The sequence below is a fragment of the Penicillium malachiteum genome, assembly GCF_028827825.1.
Source record: "Penicillium malachiteum strain IBT 17515 chromosome Unknown utg000002l:1.0-8849297.0:1.0-8852440.0, whole genome shotgun sequence".
Taxonomy (NCBI): Eukaryota; Fungi; Ascomycota; class Eurotiomycetes; order Eurotiales; family Aspergillaceae; genus Penicillium; species Penicillium malachiteum.
Window position 1 is genome coordinate 7,130,405 of NW_026643095.1, and position 18,696 is coordinate 7,149,100.

Genomic DNA, 18,696 nt, shown 5'->3' on the forward strand with positions numbered 1-18,696 from the left:
ACTGCTCAATCATACTACTCACAAGAGTATGACACTACTCCGTAAGTTTTATAGATTCCGTACACTGCAATGACTTGGGACCGATGGCACATTCCAGTCGTTGCCCCGCGACATGACGACAGACGCGTTTCGTCAATTTTGGCTCTCCCTTATCAAATTCCATAATACTGTGGTGCTTGATTGGACTGCCCAAGAATGAACGGCCGCATTTGGTAGAGCATTATTGGCGCTTGAGGAAACTTGTTGCGTTTTTGCCTGCCATAAACACCGGGCATATTGCACCTGTTTATCGCAGTGTCCCGCAAGCTACCCAACCAACACTGCGAGATGCCGCCGCCGTTTCATGTCATGGATTCTCGGGCGCGACCGCGAACTAACACTCGCGGACGAACTAGGACCGGACAAGCGGCTTACGACAGTCGATTTTACCAAGTTCCCAGTGTTTCCTCACCATCTCGTCCCACATCAAGCTTAGGAAGCGCCCCTCATATGCCCCCACCCACAGCCAACCTAGCAGATCCATCAGTGTATCCTTCGATTCCCCCACGAACAGGCTCCCCCACGCGTCCATGGAGTCCCGGTCATGTTCGACCTCCCTCTGTCTCAAGTGTTGGATATGAACGTGCCGATATCAATGGTAGCCCACGACCGGGCACCCCAAGCTCACGATATGGAGGCAGTCCACGTCGACCATTGCCACCTGCTCCTTTGTTTTCCGGACCAGCCTCGTCTGGTGTTGACTCAAGTATTGACATCGGAGATGGTATGGACGGAGAAGACCCCTTCGGAGGTGGCGGTCGAACCATTCATCACAACTCACGCGGTAGTGTGCGCTCATTCATGAGTGAATCGACCTACATGGGTGATGAGAAAGATGGAATGTCCAAGGTTGATCTTGATGAGGAAGACGAGGAGGGTGTCAATATGGTTGACCCCAACATGCACTACGGGCCTGCTCCTGATAAGCAGACTCGTCGAGGTGTGCGTGAGGCGCAGATGGCCAAGAAGGAGGTGCAACTGATTAACGGCGAGCTTATCCTGGAGTGCAAAATCCCGACTATTCTTCACAGTTTCCTACCTCGTCGCGATGACCGCGAGTTTACTCATATGCGATACACCGCGGTTACTTCTGATCCGGATGACTTCTCAAGTCGAGGCTACAAGCTGCGACAGCAGATTGGAACGACTGCCCGCGAGACTGAGCTCTTTATCTGTGTCACCATGTACAACGAAGATGAAATTGGTTTCACCCGCACTATGCACGGTATCATGCGCAATATCAGCCACTTCTGTTCGCGTACCAAATCCCGTACCTGGGGTAAGGACGGTTGGAAGAAGATTGTTGTCTGTATTATCTCCGATGGTCGTAAGAAGGTTCATCCTCGTACTCTCAACGCCTTGGCTGCTTTGGGTGTTTACCAAGAGGGTATTGCGAAGAACGTTGTCAACCAGAAAGAAGTCCAGGCTCACGTCTATGAGTACACCACTCAGGTCTCCCTCGACTCTGATCTGAAGTTCAAGGGTGCGGAGAAGGGCATTGTTCCTTGCCAGGTTATCTTTTGTCTAAAGGAGCACAATCAGAAGAAGCTCAACTCCCACCGTTGGTTCTTCAATGCCTTCGGTCGTGCTCTCCAGCCAAATATCTGTATCCTTCTGGATGTCGGTACCAAGCCCGAGCCAACTGCTTTGTACCACCTTTGGAAGGCCTTTGATCAGGACTCCAATATTGCTGGCGCTGCTGGTGAAATTAAGGCCGGTAAGGGCAAAGGCATGCTTGGCTTGCTTAATCCTCTTGTTGCCAGTCAGAACTTTGAATACAAGATGTCCAACATCCTGGATAAGCCTTTGGAGTCTGTCTTTGGATACATTACTGTGTTGCCTGGTGCGCTCAGTGCGTATCGTTTCTTCGCTCTGCAAAATGATGCCGATGGTAATGGTCCTCTGAATCAATACTTCAAGGGTGAAACCCTACACGGTCAAGATGCCGACGTTTTCACCGCCAACATGTACCTTGCCGAAGATCGTATTCTCTGCTGGGAGTTGGTAGCTAAACGTGAAGAAAGATGGGTTCTGAAGTTCGTCAAAAGTGCCGTTGGTGAGACTGATGTTCCTGATACGATTCCTGAGTTCATCTCTCAACGTCGTCGTTGGCTGAACGGTGCTTTCTTCGCTGCTGTGTACTCCAACTTCAATGCAAAGCAGATTTGGTACACCGATCACAGTATTGGTCGCAAGATCCTGTTGCACATTGAATTCGCATACCAATTTTTCAACCTCCTGTTTACATACTTCGGATTGGTAAGTTCTTCCATCGTATGAATGCGTCCCAACGCGCTTAACTGAAATTTTTTTATTCAGGCAAATTTCTATCTCGCTTTTTACTTCATCGCTGGCTCCCTGACTGACAAAAAAATTGATCCCTTCGGTCACAACATGGGCAAATACATCTTCCTGGTCTTGCGCTACGCCTGTGTCCTGGTCATGTGTCTGCAGTTCATTATCTCTCTGGGTAATCGTCCGCAAGGTGCTAAAAACCTCTATCTGTCTGGTATCATCGTCTACAGTGTTATCATGGCTTACACAATTTTCTGCGCGCTTTACCTCTGTGTTTTGGAGTTGATGGCCCGCGCGGGAGTGGGCGACACATCATTGGATGTCAGCAACTCCCTTCTTATGAACATCGTTATTTCCATGTTGAGTACTGTCGGCCTTTACTTCTACATTTCAATTCTCTACCTCGACCCCTGGCACATGATCACCTCCTCGCTGCAGTACTTCCTGCTCATGCCAAGTTACGTTTGCACACTGCAAGTGTATGCTTTCTGTAACACTCACGATGTTACCTGGGGTACGAAGGGTGATAACGTGATGAACACTGATCTTGGTGCTGCGAAGACTATCGACGGCAAAACTGTTTTACTTGAGATGCCATCAGAGCAATTGGATATTGACAGTGGCTACGATGCTGCCCTCCGCAACCTGCGTGACCGCCTCGAGGTTCCTGAGACCCCTCTTAGCGAAGCCCAGATGCAGGAAGACTACTACCGTGCTGTGCGTACATACATGGTGTCCGTCTGGATGATTGCCAACTTGATTCTCGCCATGGCTATTTCCGAAGTCTACGGTGTTGATTCCGGTGGCACGAACATCTATCTCTCCATTATTCTTTGGTCCGTGGCCGGTCTAGCTTTGGTTCGTGCTGTTGGTTCCACAACCTATGCCATCTTGCACTTGATCCACAAGATCGTTGAAACAAAGACCAAATTCGATGCTGGAAACCTGACAAACTTCGCTCCGAGTGCCTTTGGCGGAAGTAGTGTTGGCACTAGCTCCGAAGGTGGGTCCTCGAAGCCTATCCGCTACAGTGGTAAGCCTAGCTTCAAGGACCGTGTCTCTGAGGCCCGCTGGGCGGTTGGACGAACAATGGGCAAAGCCATGTTCTGGCGCAAAAACTAGATTCCCCCATTTGCCTGTTCTGATATGATTTTCCTACTATCTCGGCGTTACTTTTTTTTCTTTCTTGGAGTTTATGTTTTCCTTCTGCTTCATGATGGAAATATTTGACATGATCCTGATTTACTTTATGCCGTGGGACTTATGGGTCTATGCGTGATGGATGGATGTATTTATGCGTTTGACTCAATCTAATCATCAACACTACCTAATTCTGCTTCTCGTAATTCCTGCTATACATCTAGTTCATAAGCACAGCATAAATCATCATGATACTCTCAAATGTTGAAATGTGAGTAGACCATTAAGTCAAGATCCCTTGTTGTGTTTTTCTTTGTTTTCCATTTAGTTGCAGCCGCGTCAACCATGCTGACGACACTATTGATTGATTTGGCGACAATTAACACAGCACGGAACTTGTTTCGGTGCATTAATCAAGCTGAGGCGGGGCTGTAACAGGGTCTGATCCTTTGATTGATGTTATTGGGAGTGGATGGTTTGGGACTATGATCAGCGTTATTTGGCTTCTGTTTAGCCCTGTTATGTAGGGTGTGTACCTTTGGGGGGCATGGATATCGAATGAAAAATCAGAAAACTCCGGAATAAGGCTCTCGCATCAAATTCAAGATGACAGAAAAGGAAATATCAATATTGAGTGTTTCAATTTTCTCTCACCGTTAGTTTTTTGTGAGGCAGCAAGGGGACAGAGTGAAAGAAATTCTCAAATACTCCAGTTCAAAAGATTTGTGCTTCCAGGGCTCCTAAGACTGCAACTAGAATTTACCATATTCAAAACTTGAGACCTCGTGTGGTTTGGGGCGATGTTTCACATAAAATGAGTGCATGGTTAAAGCAATGCCTAACTTCAACTTGGAGTTGCTCTATATGATCTTTCTCCAAAGAATGGAACAGGATAAAGAATTTTATACGAAGGAATACTATCATTGATACCTCTCCTACTGGCAGTAAACCTCATCATGATGTGGATATGCTGGCTCAGGCAATGCGTCTTTCACTGCAAACGTGGCAGGATTTCGTGCAGATCTTCAAACAAAGGACACTTTGCTATATTACTATCCCACGATGGAGGCGATATTCAGTTCATATTCATCCCAAATTATTATTCTACTATTTACCTCATTACAAGAGCAAATTGCTAAAATGACCACTACGCCTGAAAAGAATAACTCCATAGATGTTGACACCAAGAGACGCTCCCAAACATTTTTCTTTGGAACTCAAGAAAACACAATTCGCTGGTCGGAAAAAGATGGATGGGACCTATCTTGGCAACCAAGTGTGAACTTGTAGTCAGCATCGCTGAATAACAGCATGACCCTTGACTGTACACCAGGCCCAGTCAAGATCAATCCCAAAAGGACTGACTGCATTAGTGATTGTTGATATGCCAAATCACTTCCTGAACGATGAGTTCCGCATGTGGTATAAGATGTCAAAGTGGCGAGATTTGGCCTTGAATGCACTTTTATAGCATGCCATACCAGCGGCACGTAAGCTTGGTATTCAGATTCTCTGGTTGAACTTGGGTTTTACGAAAGAAGAAGCCAACAGCTTTGGAGTTTATGTTTGGAGAACTCGAACGAGCTTCCGGTGAGAGTAAAACACTCGGTGGAAAACCCAAAGATGAACTGCTTAAGCAACAAACGGACAGTGAAACATCTGCTGCAAGCCCTTTACGCCTTTCCAAGCGCCGGGAAATCCACACTCCCCACCTGAGCGACAGGCCTGGTGAGCCAACAAATGAGATTCAATTGCCCAATGGGAGCCTTGTTGAACCAGGGCGAGTCCTGGTCAAAGGAACTTGAGATGCGGCTCTGTATGAACCCTTCAACGACTCATATGAAGGAAGCAAGAAGATTACTCGCCCAGACATTCTGATTGAAAGGTATCGTAACTACGGCCTCTATGCTGAAGGGACCACTTTGGGCGACAGCCTGCGGAAGGAAGGAATCCGCACTTTGCTCTGGTAATAGTGCTGATGTCTGTGCTTCCATTGGGAGTCAGGAAGCTCATGTCGCAGGCTTTGATACTATTATGCTGAAGGATGGATTGATGGATGGTGGTCCATCTTTCCGGGAGTCAGCATTATTCAAAAACTGGGCATTTAGTTTCATAGGCCCTTGCAGCGTTATTTTTGAACTGGCAAATGCAAGAGAGAATAGAGAGGTGCAGCAGCTCAAACTAGCACAAAATCTATTCTTCACAGCTGAGCCATGCAGGTTTTCCGACGCTGCATGGTGCGCAAAACGTCTTGTCAAATCCATGCTATCAATAAGTAACTTTACGAAAGCGATGCAACATTACGAACAGGCCCGCGACTGGAGAATCCAAGAGCATATTGAGACCAACCATGGAGAGAGTTCAGAAGAATCCCCTTTGAGTTTCGAGTGGTCACGTCAAATATGTCTGTTTGAGCTTGCAAGAGGCAATGATGCAGAGCAGATGGAAGTCATATGGGATTTGGGCAGTAACATCGCTTCAAAGCCTTTGTCAGGTCACCCAAAGCATGTACAACGGAACACGATTCCATAGTAAGATCTCCTATTTGGTTGATATTGAGACATATAGGTTCAAGATGCTAACTTCTTGCAGTGTGAACTTTGCCTTGGGCACTATGTATCAATCGCTGGGTTTGCTATCTTCTGCCGAGACTTTTTTTAATCAGGCCATCAAGACTCGGAACTGCCTTATACAAGAAGATTCAGCTGAGGGAAAATATGGAAAACAACACCACGAACTTTTGAATTTGGACCCTTTGATTGTTGCGTGTCTTTATCGAAAGGCGTGCATAGCACTTGATAAAGGCAAGGAATATATGGCGCGGTATGTGGCCCATCCCTCATGTTTTAAACTCACGTTGTTGAACTTTTCTCACAGGCCTGTTAGGATCCATCTTCATAATGCAGAAGAAATCACATGCCGGTACAAGGAGAGTATGCCAGTGGAGCACACCAGAGTGCTACTCAAGAAGGCAGAGATCGACGAAATGAATGACAATCCAGAAGACTCCGATGACGCAGTCAGTCTATACGCTAAGGAGCTACGCGAGGAGGCTGTGAAGCTTCTACGAACTCGTTTCCCTGATGCAAAGGAAGTTGATTCTTTGAAGACATACAATGATGCTGTTTTCATTTTGTGGCGATGATTATAGAGTATGAAGGCATATGGGTACTGAGGTACCTCACCTAGAGATAGTAGCGGTAAAGATGCAAGAACATTGGAATGACCTCGAGAGGGTATATTACGATTGCCATTTACAATCAATTTCAAGATCTCAAATTGACGTCACGCCGGTGCATCCTTACAGATTATTCTTTTTTATCCGATGTCCAGCTACTAACTATTCTAGGTTATAATTGTAGTTTCATCAACTCAAGGTAGTATTCATCCCGAGGTTCTCGCCCTCAGATTTAAATCCATTCTCATATGAATTACGCACAAACTTCTAAATGGAGATTTCGAAATGTGTTATGCATAGCCTCACGACCCACTAATAGGTGGGTACGACCCTTGGGCTAAACCCTGAATCGTAGATGGTATCTCGGGCGAGGCTTTCAACGAGCTGAAGGATTTCTGCAGATCACTATGTCCTAATGCATTGAAAGTACAAAATAAACCGCTTGAGCATGTTGTAAGAGTGGTTCAATTGGATTTTTACCCAGGAAGACTAGGACTAGTATGATCATAAATGTTTGTCTGGGTACTGGCATCCATCTGCACTAGCACTCCTTCGGTGCAGTTGTATTCCGAATAGCAATTTTGACCAGTGTTCCTTGAGCAGAAGTAGATCGTTTCCTGGTTCGAATAGTAAGAAAGAGATCTACCCATGTGTCTCTTGGCGGAGTTTGATCGACACTTTTTAGGGCGGCCCCCGGTTTTTACACGGCCATGATTGAGAAATCAACTGGGAGGTTGTGGAGATGAACAAGGGTCTGCTCCACTTAACGGCCCACTATGATAGCCTTGCGGCTCACTCATCGTCATAAAAGGCCCACTTCATGTAGGCTCAATGTACCCTTGGGGCGACGGGGCAACAATGCATGCGTGAAACACGGGCGAGGGGGCTAGATAATACTTGTGAAGCCGGATGATGCTTGTGAGCCCGGATGATTGCGCATGTATGTTGAGTCCTTTGAATCCTTTGAGATAATCAAGTCATTCAAGTTGATGTTCTTTGCGACTCAAAAAAGGGCATAAATAGCTGGAATCTCCTCGAGAGACTGAGTATCATTCAACAACTCCTTCAAACAAGTCTCTTCCATTCGAATATCCTCTCACTTCCAAATTTCCAAGTCCTTTGACTACCTCCTCTATCAAAAATCATCATGAAATTCTTCAGCATGCTCGCTATTGCTGCCTTTGTTGGCCTCTCAAGTGCCGCTGGTATGTAAAAGAAGCCATATTCCAATTGAAATGAGCTCAGGTTATGATCATGATGCTAATTGAAATTCATAATAAACAGCTACATCTATCGATTGTACCACTGATGCCGACTGTCCCTCCAACTTGCCCAACTGTGTTCACTGGGAATCTGAGCAGCCCTACTGCGGTCCTGCTGCCTAAGCATCTGATCCGCATGTTCAATTTTGTAGTATACTGAGCTCAGTGTACTTACGGGTCTATGGATATTTTGTAATAGCAAATTATCCAATAAGTACGAGATGAGAAATCTGAATTGAATCTTATAGCCTACATCGATTGATTTTGTATAAAGTAGACCACTAGTAGAACTGAGAGAAACTTGAAAATCTTATTCCGTTTTACTTTACCATCCGTCCAAGGCCTATTCGTCTTGATTTTCTAACTCAAGATATTTGAGACCAGACTCTTTGTTAATAAGGCTTGTGAAGAGGCCATATGGCAAGAAGGTGTTGCAGAACCAGCTGAGGGTGGAAGCTGCACCATGTCGAATGAAATTTTCATTCCGTCCCAGAACGTCCTTGACTATGTTATTTGCTGTGACATCCACATCTGCTTTACCAGGATGCACCAGGACCTTCTTATGACGATCTATGGTCGACCATATTTGGTGATAGTAAGAATCCGAAGGTAATTCAAGGTCGGCGATTTTTGTCGGGTCGTTTCCATTTGTCTTAACACCCCCAAGCACAACCGTGACAACTCGCACACCAAGAGGCGCCATTTCAAGGCGTAAAGTTTCGGATATTCTAGTCCCAGCACTTCTCGAGCTCCCATAGACACCTGTATCGAAGTTAGTCCATCATCAGCGTGCTCACGGGAGGCTCACGGCGTACCATGCCACGCAAAAGTCATTTCACCAGTTACCGAACTGATATTGCATATCACCCCTTGAGCTTTGATAAGCATCGGAGAAAATTCCTGTGCCATCGCGACAACGGACCAAACGTTGGTGTTGTATAACTTCTTGGCTTCATCTATTGAAGTGTCCAACAATGGCATAACGGTACTCATGCCGGCATTATTGACGAGAATATCGAGTGTTCCTCCTGTGTGTTTTTCAACGACTTTCGCGCACTGCGCAATGGATTCACTCGATGTAACATCCAGATCCAGGATAGTTATATCCTTATTATCGCTTAGTGAGCCAAGCTTGGTCATGTTACGCACAGTTGCGAAAACTCTGAAGCCTTTGGCATGGTAAACCTTTGCCATTGCCTCTCCAAGGCCACCACCGCTGCAACCGGTTATCAGGACTGTTTTTTGGCTCATGCTGGTTTCAATGGTAATATTGAAGAAAGTATCTCAAGAAATTTTGATTCATCCTTATCCTTCGGGTAGGACCATGATCTGAATTTAAAGCCTATCGTCCGATGTGGAAGGGGAGGCAACCGGGTACGGACTTCAGAGCATGAAATCCGTCGGCAACCATAGAGCCCGAGTCAATTGATGGCACCCGCGTTAAAAGCCAAAACCCGGAGGTATCACCCTTGTCAGTCTGGAAAATTATTCAAATGCCGATTTCCTGTGCCAGAAACTTTCTCTAGCTGCCCGGTGATACAGAGTGAACCCCGGCGGAGCTCTCTTCCGACTTGGACATGACACAGAATGATGCACAAAGGATATCTCAAATGAGTCAAATGCAACTTCACGGTCTGGAACTGAGAATATAAGAATATTTCTAGTGAATATTGAGAATAAAGCTTTTTGTTGTTCGAATCATTGTGATTATCTTGGTGGTGTTCAGAATAGACACCCTCGGCGTCCGTTGCTACTGAAAAGTAGTACCACACCTATTTTTGACATTAATTCAAGTTCCACAAGGAGCGATTGATTTTCGCTGGAATTCTTAATCCATATTGGAAACATTAATTATAGCTCGCAATGATTTATTTAAAAGAATCTAGTCCAAAATTGGGATGGCAATGAGGAGACATGTCAAAATGGTAGCATTCTACACGGTCGAAAAGTGAGGCTATCCAGGTTATAGGGACTGATTGTTGACGGCTACTAACGATACAAATTTGTCACTGAATCTACTAAGAGCTGATTCTAGATTAAAAATCTGAAAATTGTCATGAGCTGTGTAATTCAATGGTTCATTTCACGTCATTGTAGGTAGCTTTCTAGATGGCTAACCTAGATCCGCTCAGAGCTTAGAATCCTTCTTTCCACCCTTGATAACTTCCTCCACCAACTTGGCTGCAGCCAAAGTCTCCTCATCTTTGAAGTGTCTACCAGTAACCTGTAATGCTACAGGTGCACCCTCATACCGATCCGGGCCTTGATACTTCTCCCACTCCCTTTCATCAACCTCGCTGCGCGGCTTATATTTCTTATCTTGTTCGGTTAATGCATCCAGTTTTGGATCAACACTGATTCCAGATGGGAAGATAGCAGCAGGCAGATCCAAGACATTCCAAATCGCGGTATAGTTCCAATAATGCGATTCGCCGTATACCGCTGCAACACCTGGGTATGCAGGAGAGAGAATGAAATCGACTCCGCGACTCTTCATGAGAGCATTGTAATCGTCTCGGTAAACATCTCTGTCGTGCTGCAACTCCCAGGCCTCGGGATGACTGAGGGGACTAGAGCGCGAGAAGTTGAATACCCAGTCGCTTAATGGCAGAACCGGCTCGCCCGATTCGCGAATGATCTTGCGCTGTAGGGCTGCACTATCAGGGTAGTATAAACTGGACTGTTTGGATATATGAGTGAGCAACTTGTGATCAATTCTAGAGGCCAATTCATAACTCACAATGATGTTATAGCCGTGGTCGTGCTTATACGGCTCCCAGTCAACGACCTTAATCCCGGCAGCAAGCAACTTTTCCTTTGCGAGTTTGAGGCCTCGAACAATTGGAGGGTGAGGACGGACACATCTTTGATATGATTAGTCATGTTGCTCTGTAATCTTATGAACGAGAGAGGTGTTGAATCTTACCCATCATCCCACATAATACCAACAGTCATATTCCGATTAGGCGTGACTGTCTTCCACGGGACAGGTGCTAACGAGGTCTCGGTATCCCAAGGCTCTTGGTCCAGTACGGCTTTCTGGAATAACTCAATATCTTCCAAAGAGCTACTCGCTAACGGACCCACGACACCATTAATCGTCTCTTGTCCACTAGCGGCAACTTTAAGACCTGCCCTTGGGAGACGCATTGATGTTGGCCGGAATCCATAAGAGCCACAGAACGCAGCCGGCACGCGGATGGATCCACCAATATCAGTTCCAATGCCGAGAGGTGAACATTTGAAGCCGGTTGAAGCACCTTCGCCTCCAGATGAACCTCCTGGTGTCAAAGTCCGGTTATAAGGGTTCAGTGTTGCGCCGGTTATGTTGTTGACACAGCAAAGATGCTGAGAATATCCAAACATTAGCTGATTTCCAACCCACTTTTTGAGATGCACTAACCATGAGTGTTTGGGGCTGGTTTGTTCGGACGTGGAACACGGCACCAGCATTCGATAGCAGTTGCACTAGATAAGCATCTTCAGTAGCAATCTGATCAACCCTGCCACGTTGTCAGTTTTACTTCCTTTCTCAAGAGTCATTTTCGGCATACCATGCCACATATCCTGTATTGCAAGTCCTGTTCTTGAGCTCGACATGTTCTTTGACACTTATAGGGACACCATGCTGCCGGGAAGAAAATTATAATCAGTATGCGGCTTTTCTCATACCCAGTTATATGTTACTCACCAGAGGTCCAACTAATTTCCCAGTACGTTGAAAGTACGCATCTAGTTCTTTCGCTCGAGAAATCGCTTGGTCTGCCATGAATTCCGTGGCAAAGTTAAGCTGTATGTTGTCTTAGAATTATGGTTTATGTAGGAGCGACTGCGACGATTCTCACCAGCTGGTGTCCAAGGACTGCCCTCTTTAGAAACGCGATGACCACCTCCTCAGCCTTAAGCTTCCCTCCTCCCATTTCTGTTACCAGTTGCGTCGCGGAAAGTTCGGTTATGGAGAGCTCTCGCTCGCTGAGGAGACCACTCTTTCTTGGGAAATCGATCACATTCTTTTGGGTTGCGGGAGGGAGAGTGTCGGTTGGTGCAAGCCATTGCTTTGGAATAGAATTGTTGAGGATATCTCTGCCACGTTGAGCTTGGCTCTCCCAGCGGTGGAGAGACATATTGGCTAATCTTTATGGTTATTCGACTTCGGTGGAAAGTATCGTGTTCAAGGTCTTGCAGATAGGTTAATGAGATGGGAGAAGGAATTTCGGAAACACTGCAGGATCAATGCAGGTTTTAAGCAGATGCGGCATTGGTAACCTGATGTATAGATTAGCGGAATCGGAACCAATTCCTGTACTTGCCGAGGCGGACTCTTCCCCGCGTCTTGAGATAAGGTGGAGCTTGCCCATCTAGTAGGGCGTTATCTCTCGGGTGGTGGAGTTGATGGCAGAGAACGCCCCTCAATGGATCTGCCGCTGCGGAGATATTCCGTGAATTTGAAGTTACTTTACGAACATCTGAAGTATTTATGGTCTAGATGGCTTTGAGTTGAGTACGAAGTATTACCATTGGTTACTTGTATGCATGAATGTGGGATGCAAGGTTGCAATATTGAAACCTTGTCAATTTGAATTTTGAGTCCTGAGGCAGAAATTGGTTCAAGTTGGAGCACTGGCACTTTGGTCAGCTTGAAATATATTAGAGAGATATTGAGAGATAGTAATCTTGGAGGTAGTATATACAAAAGGGGTTAGCTTTAATCGGAGTGGATTTGAATTGTACATGGAATGTGGTCTGTGAACTGGCCAGAACATTCAAGGTATAGTGACAAACCAAGCTACCCTGAAAAATGCAGGCAGTATTTCTCAATAAAACTGAATGACTAAAAGGAAATTTTGGAAAGAAAAAAAAACTTCAAGTTTATGCATCTACAAGGGTCATATTTCTGAATATGAAAAATAAATGCAAAAATAAACTCTCCCTCGGGGAATCGAACCCCGGTCTCCCGCGCTTATCGGTGTTAATGACAAGCGGAAATCATGACCACTAGACCAAGGAAGATGAGATAGTCGAGTTCCACTCGACCACTTGGGGTGGTTGATGTTAGTCTGGCAACTTTTGACATTATGATTCCCGTTACTAAATATCTCTTGAGGCACTATGCTCATCCACAACAGGTCAGTCCCTCACACAGCGTCCCACACCCGATTTGACAACGCGCCACCTTCTCCCCGTGCGGGAGCACAGCATCACCGTTGAACTCTGATAACGCCTCTGGCTGCAAAGTGGCTGAATGGATACCATACGCATGGAAGCACTGGTTGATTATTTTAGCCGTCTTGAGGAAACCGGCGACCGAAGGGTCAGACACAACAACATGCACTGAAGCGAGAGTTTTTCGTTGGTTCAAACGCCAGATATGGAGCTCGTGGATCGAATGAACTCCTGGGACCTGAAAAAATGCGTTAGCCCCATGATATCACCAATCAAGCTCACAAGGTCAAGGGTCCGACGTACCTTCTCAAGGTCATGTTGCACATCACTCAGATCAAGACCGACGGGGGCGCTTTCCAGCAGGATTGAACCCGATCGACGCACTGCGAGTGCAAAGAATGAGTTTCAAATCGTCATGTGGTCCAATGCAGGGACCTGCAGTGTACTACTAAGGTTGCCTTACCTAGTGGGAGGGAAGATATAATTATCATCACGGCTATTCCCATGCTAACACCCGGGTCGGCATAGTATCTGCCGTCATACTTCGCAAGCCAGATAACCAACGCAGCAGCGATGACACCGAGATTGTTAGCTGCGTCGCATAGGACGTGTACGAGGACTCCCATCATCCCCAAATCGCCGTGGTCGTGCCCGTGTCCATGTCCATGCCCGTGACCGTGATCGTGACAGTGGCCAGATACTGGGGAGTTGGGATTTTCAAGGCGCACATGTTTATGATCATCATGCTGGTGATTGTCAGTAAAGGACAGAAAAATTGAAGATTCTGGAGTCACCTTTGAAATGGAATCGGAATCGTCTTTGCTGATAGGCGAAAGCCCTTCTTCTATTGTCAGAGATGTGTGATTGTTGTTTCCATGATCATAATCGTGTCCGTGTTCTGGTTTCCGTTAGTTTAAAATTCATATGACGGCTTTGCCTGGTCAAGATCCTCACCGTGAAGGAAAAGTACACTGATGATGTTAAGACCTAGGCCGATACAACCAACGATGAAGACCAATTTCGGCTCCTCGATGCCTATATTCAAGGATACAGCAGTCAATATCATCATCATGTATAGCCTGGAAGGAATGCTCACGTTGCAGGGAAATGAATCTTTCGATGGATTGTAGGAATATGCTGATTCCCAGCGCAAATAGTAGAACGCCATTGAAAAAGGCCCCCAAGAGTTGAGCCCGTTGCCATCCAAAGGAAAGTCCCTGAGGGGAATCCCCCCCGTTCTGATATCTTCGACATTATCAATATTTTCTTCTTCCAGAGTTGAACCTTTGATACTCGGTCATACCTTCAATGCAACCAGTGCAATGACAAACCCTGCCAAGTCATTTAACTAAAAAATTATTAGTGACTCGGATCTTATACCGAATAATAGTCATCAGGAATTGAAGCTCACGTAGTGAAAAGCGTCTGCAATAAGTGCCAGTGAATGTGTGTAGAACCCAACTGTTTCAAGTTTCATATCAGGATTTGCACATATTCAATGTTTGTAAACCTTGCGGGAAGGGGTCTATTTTGTACCTGAAATTTCTCCAAGAAAGAAGCATGTTGATATGGCAATGACAACAGAGAGTCTTGTTGAACGTGATAACTGAAATGCCATGTTGTCTTGGTATTCAGCAGATGGCGCCTCTCCTGCTCAGCAAAATTCTTCAAATTCCAAGGTTGTAGCCCTTCAAAACCTGCGAAGCACTGTGTTGGGTAGAAGGTAGAAAGGTAGAAGTGAGTTGACTGGGGTATAAGAGAGGAACAGCAATATATAGCAAACGCGTCAAATATATAGAGGAAAAAAGTACATAGAAAGGTACAATTGAGAAGTAGGCAGAAATGTAAAGCAAACTTAAGATCAAAGACGAATTCAAATTTCCGAGATGAGATCTGGGTAAATGAGAGCTTTCATTCAAGACATCTAAAATTTTCTGCCTTCATGCTAGTCCAAAAATCAATGATGACTAGTCGAGTGCAGTGTTATGTGTTATTATGACACCAGTTGTGTAACTATGCCATGGCTAGTCCCGGCCGCTGAGAGGTATGTGCTAACAGCGATGCGGTATGTTAATGGAGCCATATTTCTACCCAGGTCCCCACTTCAAGTGCTGCTAAAGACTCTAATTTACACCTGTGGACTTTTGTTTCACGGCATATTGCAGATAAATGAACTGATTCAGATGTGGCTTTGAATGCATTCATGCACGATCCAAGAATTCAGCCTCATCTGCATTATCTCTTTCTCTGAGATAAGCATCACTCTCAGTGCTATCTAATGTACTATTGTATAAAATATAAAACTAAACTATACTGAATCATCTATTCTAGCTGAAGGGAATTTGATTTCTAGAAGAAAAGATAATTATGCTAAAAGGGATCTTCATTCTATCCCAGCCTTACACAAGCGCGTAGGGCAAATTTTAAAACTTGATCCGTGCCAGATGATCTGCCCCGTGAGGAATGCAGGTTTGCGACACGAGGTCAAACTTGAATCTGGAGCATTTATGGTGTAATTTCATAAGAATATTATTCAGAAAGGCCTCCAAGGTTCTTTGTTCGGCCTTTAAATATTTTTCATTTTGAATTATATCCCTCAAATTCTGTTTCTACTCACTTCAAATGTTTATACACCCTGCGCGCGGGCATTCTCACAAATTTTTGAAACATAATGACCCTTGTCTTACCTTCCATTACTTGATTGAAGTCTTCTTATAGGTTTGGATGAGATGAAACCCGATCAAGGGTTTTTGAAATGGAAATTATTCCAACATTTGAAGGTTTAGTTACTATTCGAAGAGTTGTCGACACGTATAGAATCATGAAAATTAAATGATCTCAGGCTGAAACTAGCAGCAATTTTATGCAGCAATCTGGTCTGCCAGTCCATCTAACTCACGCTGCCAATTGCGATGGCGAGAAATATGCCAGATAAACTGCTCTGCAAATCCCTTCGAATCAGGACCCACGTTTTCAACATTCAGCATTGTCGCATCACCATGACCAGTTACAACACCATAAGACTCAGTGATAGAGGCTGGAGACTTGGCAACCTTCACCTCTTCAAGACCAATCTGCTTCGAGATAAAAGGCACAGCCTCGTTGATACCTGCGATTGGCTTCAGGTGGGCGAAAGACTCGGTGATCCAGAACTTTGCAACACCATTCTTGGACAATGCATTTGCAATATGCTTTCCACCTGGTACAAAAGTCGCATCAAAGAGCGTGGATCGCATGCCAGAGAAGAAGTTATCAGGAACAACCTTTTGTCCTGTTTCAGCGGTAACACCCTGACGTTGAGCGCCAATAGTGAAGACGAAGGCACTGCGAGCCTCGAGGACCTCTTTCATGGTAAGATAAGTTGAATAGTCAAATCCATCAGCAATCAGAATGGCGATTCGTCGAGTAACGATTGTGGGTTTCTCGGGCATGTACTCGAGCTGGCTCAGACCCTTTGCCTTTTGTCCCTTGTTCGGCTTTGAAGATTTAGTTGGGGTATCTCCGCCAACATTTTTCGCTACTTTCTGGGCGAGGTCCAGGCTGACTGCTGAGATACGCTCCGACATGCGCTTGTAGACTATAGGGTCATCGCAATGATCAAGTTCGAAGGAAAATGCCTTTGCGAGATGCATCTTCTCGATCTCGGATAGAGAGTTGTAAAATGTCTGGGCTTGATTATAGTGTTCCTTGAATTTCTCAGACAAAGCGCGAGTCTTGATTCCGTGTTGCTTCTCGGGGAAACTAGTAAATCCACCCTGAGCGGGTTTAGCGGGAGGATTCGCTTCAAAGCGGTTAGGCCAGTAGTTGACTGTTCCCTTTGTGATGCGATGCCGAGCAGCGCCGTCACGATTGACGAGGCTCATGTATGGACAGACAGGTCGGTTAACAGGCAGTTCCTCCCAGTTAGCACCCAGACGAGAAATTTGAGTATCAAAGTAAGAGAAGTTCCGACCCTGCAGCAAGGGATCATTGGAGAAGTCAATACCGGGCACAATGTGACTGGTACAAAAGGCAGCCTGTTCGGTTTGTGGGAAGAACTCGTCAACATTGCGATTGAGCTCCATTTCGCCGATGTATCGAATGGGTACCAGCTCTTCAGGCCAGACCTTGGTAGCATCCAGTGGATCAAACTCGAAATCATCCAGCTTATCTTCGGGGATGAGCTGTAAGCCGAACTTCCACTTGGGGAAGTGTCCAGCATCAATAGCAGACATTAAATCCTTGCGGTGGAAATCAGGATCTTGGCCACAGATCTTCAAGGCCTCATCCCAGACCAGCGAGTGAACTCCAAGCTCGGGAGTGAAGTGAAACTTGACGAAGTGACGCTTACCCTCTTTATTGATGAAGGAATAGGTGTTCACACCAAAGCCTTGCATCATTCGGTAAGAGCGAGGAATAGCTCGGTCGGACATTTGCTGTGACAAGTGTTAGGAATTCAGTACTCAAGTCATTCTGGTTCACAAACTTACCCAGTAGTTCATATGAGTCGTCTCGGAGTGCATGTAAACAAAGTCCCAGAAATTATTATGAGCGCTCTGGCCCTGAGGTACTTCATTATGAGGCTCTGGCTTCACTGAGTGGATTAAATCGGGGAACTTGATTGCATCTTGAATAAAGAAGACAGGGATGTTGTTTCCGACTATATCCCAGTTTCCCTCAGAGGTGTACATTTTCACGGCGAATCCGCGTACATCTCTAACGGTATCAGCACTGCCCTTGCTGCCTTGTACTGTTGAGAAACGCAAGAAGAGGGGTGTTGTGCGATTGGTATCGGTCAAAACACCAGCAGTTGTAACATCCGCTGCGCTTTCGAATAATTTGAATGTGCCAAATGCTCCGGTGCCACGAGCGTGAACAACTCTCTCGGGTATGCGCTCATGATCAAATCTCATAATCTAAGGTCTAAGTAAGTATTTTTTTTCTGGATATAACTCGGGACATAAATCTACCTTCTCGCGGGCAATCTGATCTTCTAGAAGCATTGGCCCGGTGCTGGAATTACTTGCCACTCGCAACCAATGATCTGGATCAGATATTTTGATTCCATAGTCGGTAGTCATATGTTGCTTTCCATTGACCTCCACTGTGTCTTTTTGCATATCAGCGAATTTGCCGTCTTCGGTTTTTGAGTTGGCTACAGCTGTCATATTGGCGGTATGAGTGTATGGGTTGAGGTGAGAAAAGTGAATATCAGGGGATCTCTAGACTGGTAGAAATTTTGATTCTTAATCAGGATTTATAAGTGCTCCAATGCTTAAACAGATACAGGATATATGGATCCAGCGACATGATGTAACTTGTCCCAGAACAAGACACCAATCAAAAAATGATGAAATCAAACCAAGTGGACCACCAGATAGGATTATTCATCCTGTGTATCTCCCTTCAAGCGAGAATTCCGTTAAATAACCTGTTGATTAGTTGGTTTGAATCCCAGTTGCACATTGAAGATGTTGTAAATGATCCAATGATGATTCAGTTTTGTGGTCATCGCGAACCGATGCGCAAACATTGGCCTATGGGTTATATTTTGCAATGAACCTGCCCAGGTGTCTTCAAGAAATATCCAGGTAATTATTATTGCGACTGAAGTGGCTTTCATTGGCGGGTCAGTAGATT

The 18,696-nt window shown here is 45.4% G+C and overlaps 8 protein-coding genes across 8 annotated transcripts; 4 read left to right on the forward strand and 4 right to left on the reverse strand.

Moving 5' to 3' along the window:
- Positions 1-327: 327 nt before the first annotated feature.
- On the forward strand, positions 328-3,456 carry chsB (chitin synthase class II; the record flags this gene model as incomplete). Its single annotated transcript, XM_057089077.1, has 2 exons — positions 328-2,298; positions 2,359-3,456. The coding sequence occupies 2 exons, from the start codon at positions 328-330 to the stop codon at positions 3,454-3,456; spliced, it is 3,069 nt and encodes a 1,022-aa protein (XP_056948906.1).
- Positions 3,457-4,946: 1,490 nt separating this feature from the next.
- Positions 4,947-5,279, forward strand: N7483_005641 (uncharacterized protein; the record flags this gene model as incomplete). Its single annotated transcript, XM_057089078.1, has 2 exons — positions 4,947-4,964; positions 5,013-5,279. The coding sequence occupies 2 exons, from the start codon at positions 4,947-4,949 to the stop codon at positions 5,277-5,279; spliced, it is 285 nt and encodes a 94-aa protein (XP_056948907.1).
- A 100-nt stretch (positions 5,280-5,379) lies between these two features.
- On the forward strand, positions 5,380-6,006 carry N7483_005642 (NB-ARC and TPR domain-containing protein; the record flags this gene model as incomplete). The annotated part of the gene is made up of 1 exon (XM_057089079.1): positions 5,380-6,006. The coding sequence occupies one exon, from the start codon at positions 5,380-5,382 to the stop codon at positions 6,004-6,006; it is 627 nt and encodes a 208-aa protein (XP_056948908.1).
- Positions 6,007-6,409: 403 nt separating this feature from the next.
- Positions 6,410-6,619, forward strand: N7483_005643 (NB-ARC and TPR domain protein; the record flags this gene model as incomplete). Its single annotated transcript, XM_057089080.1, has 1 exon — positions 6,410-6,619. The coding sequence occupies one exon, from the start codon at positions 6,410-6,412 to the stop codon at positions 6,617-6,619; it is 210 nt and encodes a 69-aa protein (XP_056948909.1).
- Positions 6,620-8,257: 1,638 nt separating this feature from the next.
- On the reverse strand, positions 8,258-9,165 carry N7483_005644 (SDR family oxidoreductase; the record flags this gene model as incomplete). Its single annotated transcript, XM_057089081.1, has 2 exons — positions 8,258-8,676; positions 8,730-9,165. The coding sequence occupies 2 exons, from the start codon at positions 9,163-9,165 to the stop codon at positions 8,258-8,260; spliced, it is 855 nt and encodes a 284-aa protein (XP_056948910.1).
- An 877-nt stretch (positions 9,166-10,042) lies between these two features.
- On the reverse strand, positions 10,043-12,038 carry N7483_005645 (putative glutamyl-tRNA(Gln) amidotransferase subunit A; the record flags this gene model as incomplete). Its single annotated transcript, XM_057089082.1, has 6 exons — positions 10,043-10,778; positions 10,841-11,262; positions 11,318-11,417; positions 11,469-11,542; positions 11,606-11,704; positions 11,760-12,038. The coding sequence occupies 6 exons, from the start codon at positions 12,036-12,038 to the stop codon at positions 10,043-10,045; spliced, it is 1,710 nt and encodes a 569-aa protein (XP_056948911.1).
- A 989-nt stretch (positions 12,039-13,027) lies between these two features.
- On the reverse strand, positions 13,028-14,554 carry N7483_005646 (putative di-, tri-valent inorganic cation transporter; the record flags this gene model as incomplete). Its single annotated transcript, XM_057089083.1, has 8 exons — positions 13,028-13,315; positions 13,381-13,460; positions 13,541-13,823; positions 13,872-13,975; positions 14,032-14,112; positions 14,174-14,315; positions 14,381-14,425; positions 14,489-14,554. 8 exons carry the CDS (start codon positions 14,552-14,554, stop codon positions 13,028-13,030), a joined length of 1,089 nt encoding a protein of 362 aa, XP_056948912.1.
- A 1,384-nt stretch (positions 14,555-15,938) lies between these two features.
- catA (catalase catA) lies at positions 15,939-18,224 on the reverse strand (the record flags this gene model as incomplete). The annotated part of the gene is made up of 3 exons (XM_057089084.1): positions 15,939-17,492; positions 17,547-17,972; positions 18,027-18,224. 3 exons carry the CDS (start codon positions 18,222-18,224, stop codon positions 15,939-15,941), a joined length of 2,178 nt encoding a protein of 725 aa, XP_056948913.1.
- Between the last annotated feature and the right edge of the window lie 472 nt (positions 18,225-18,696).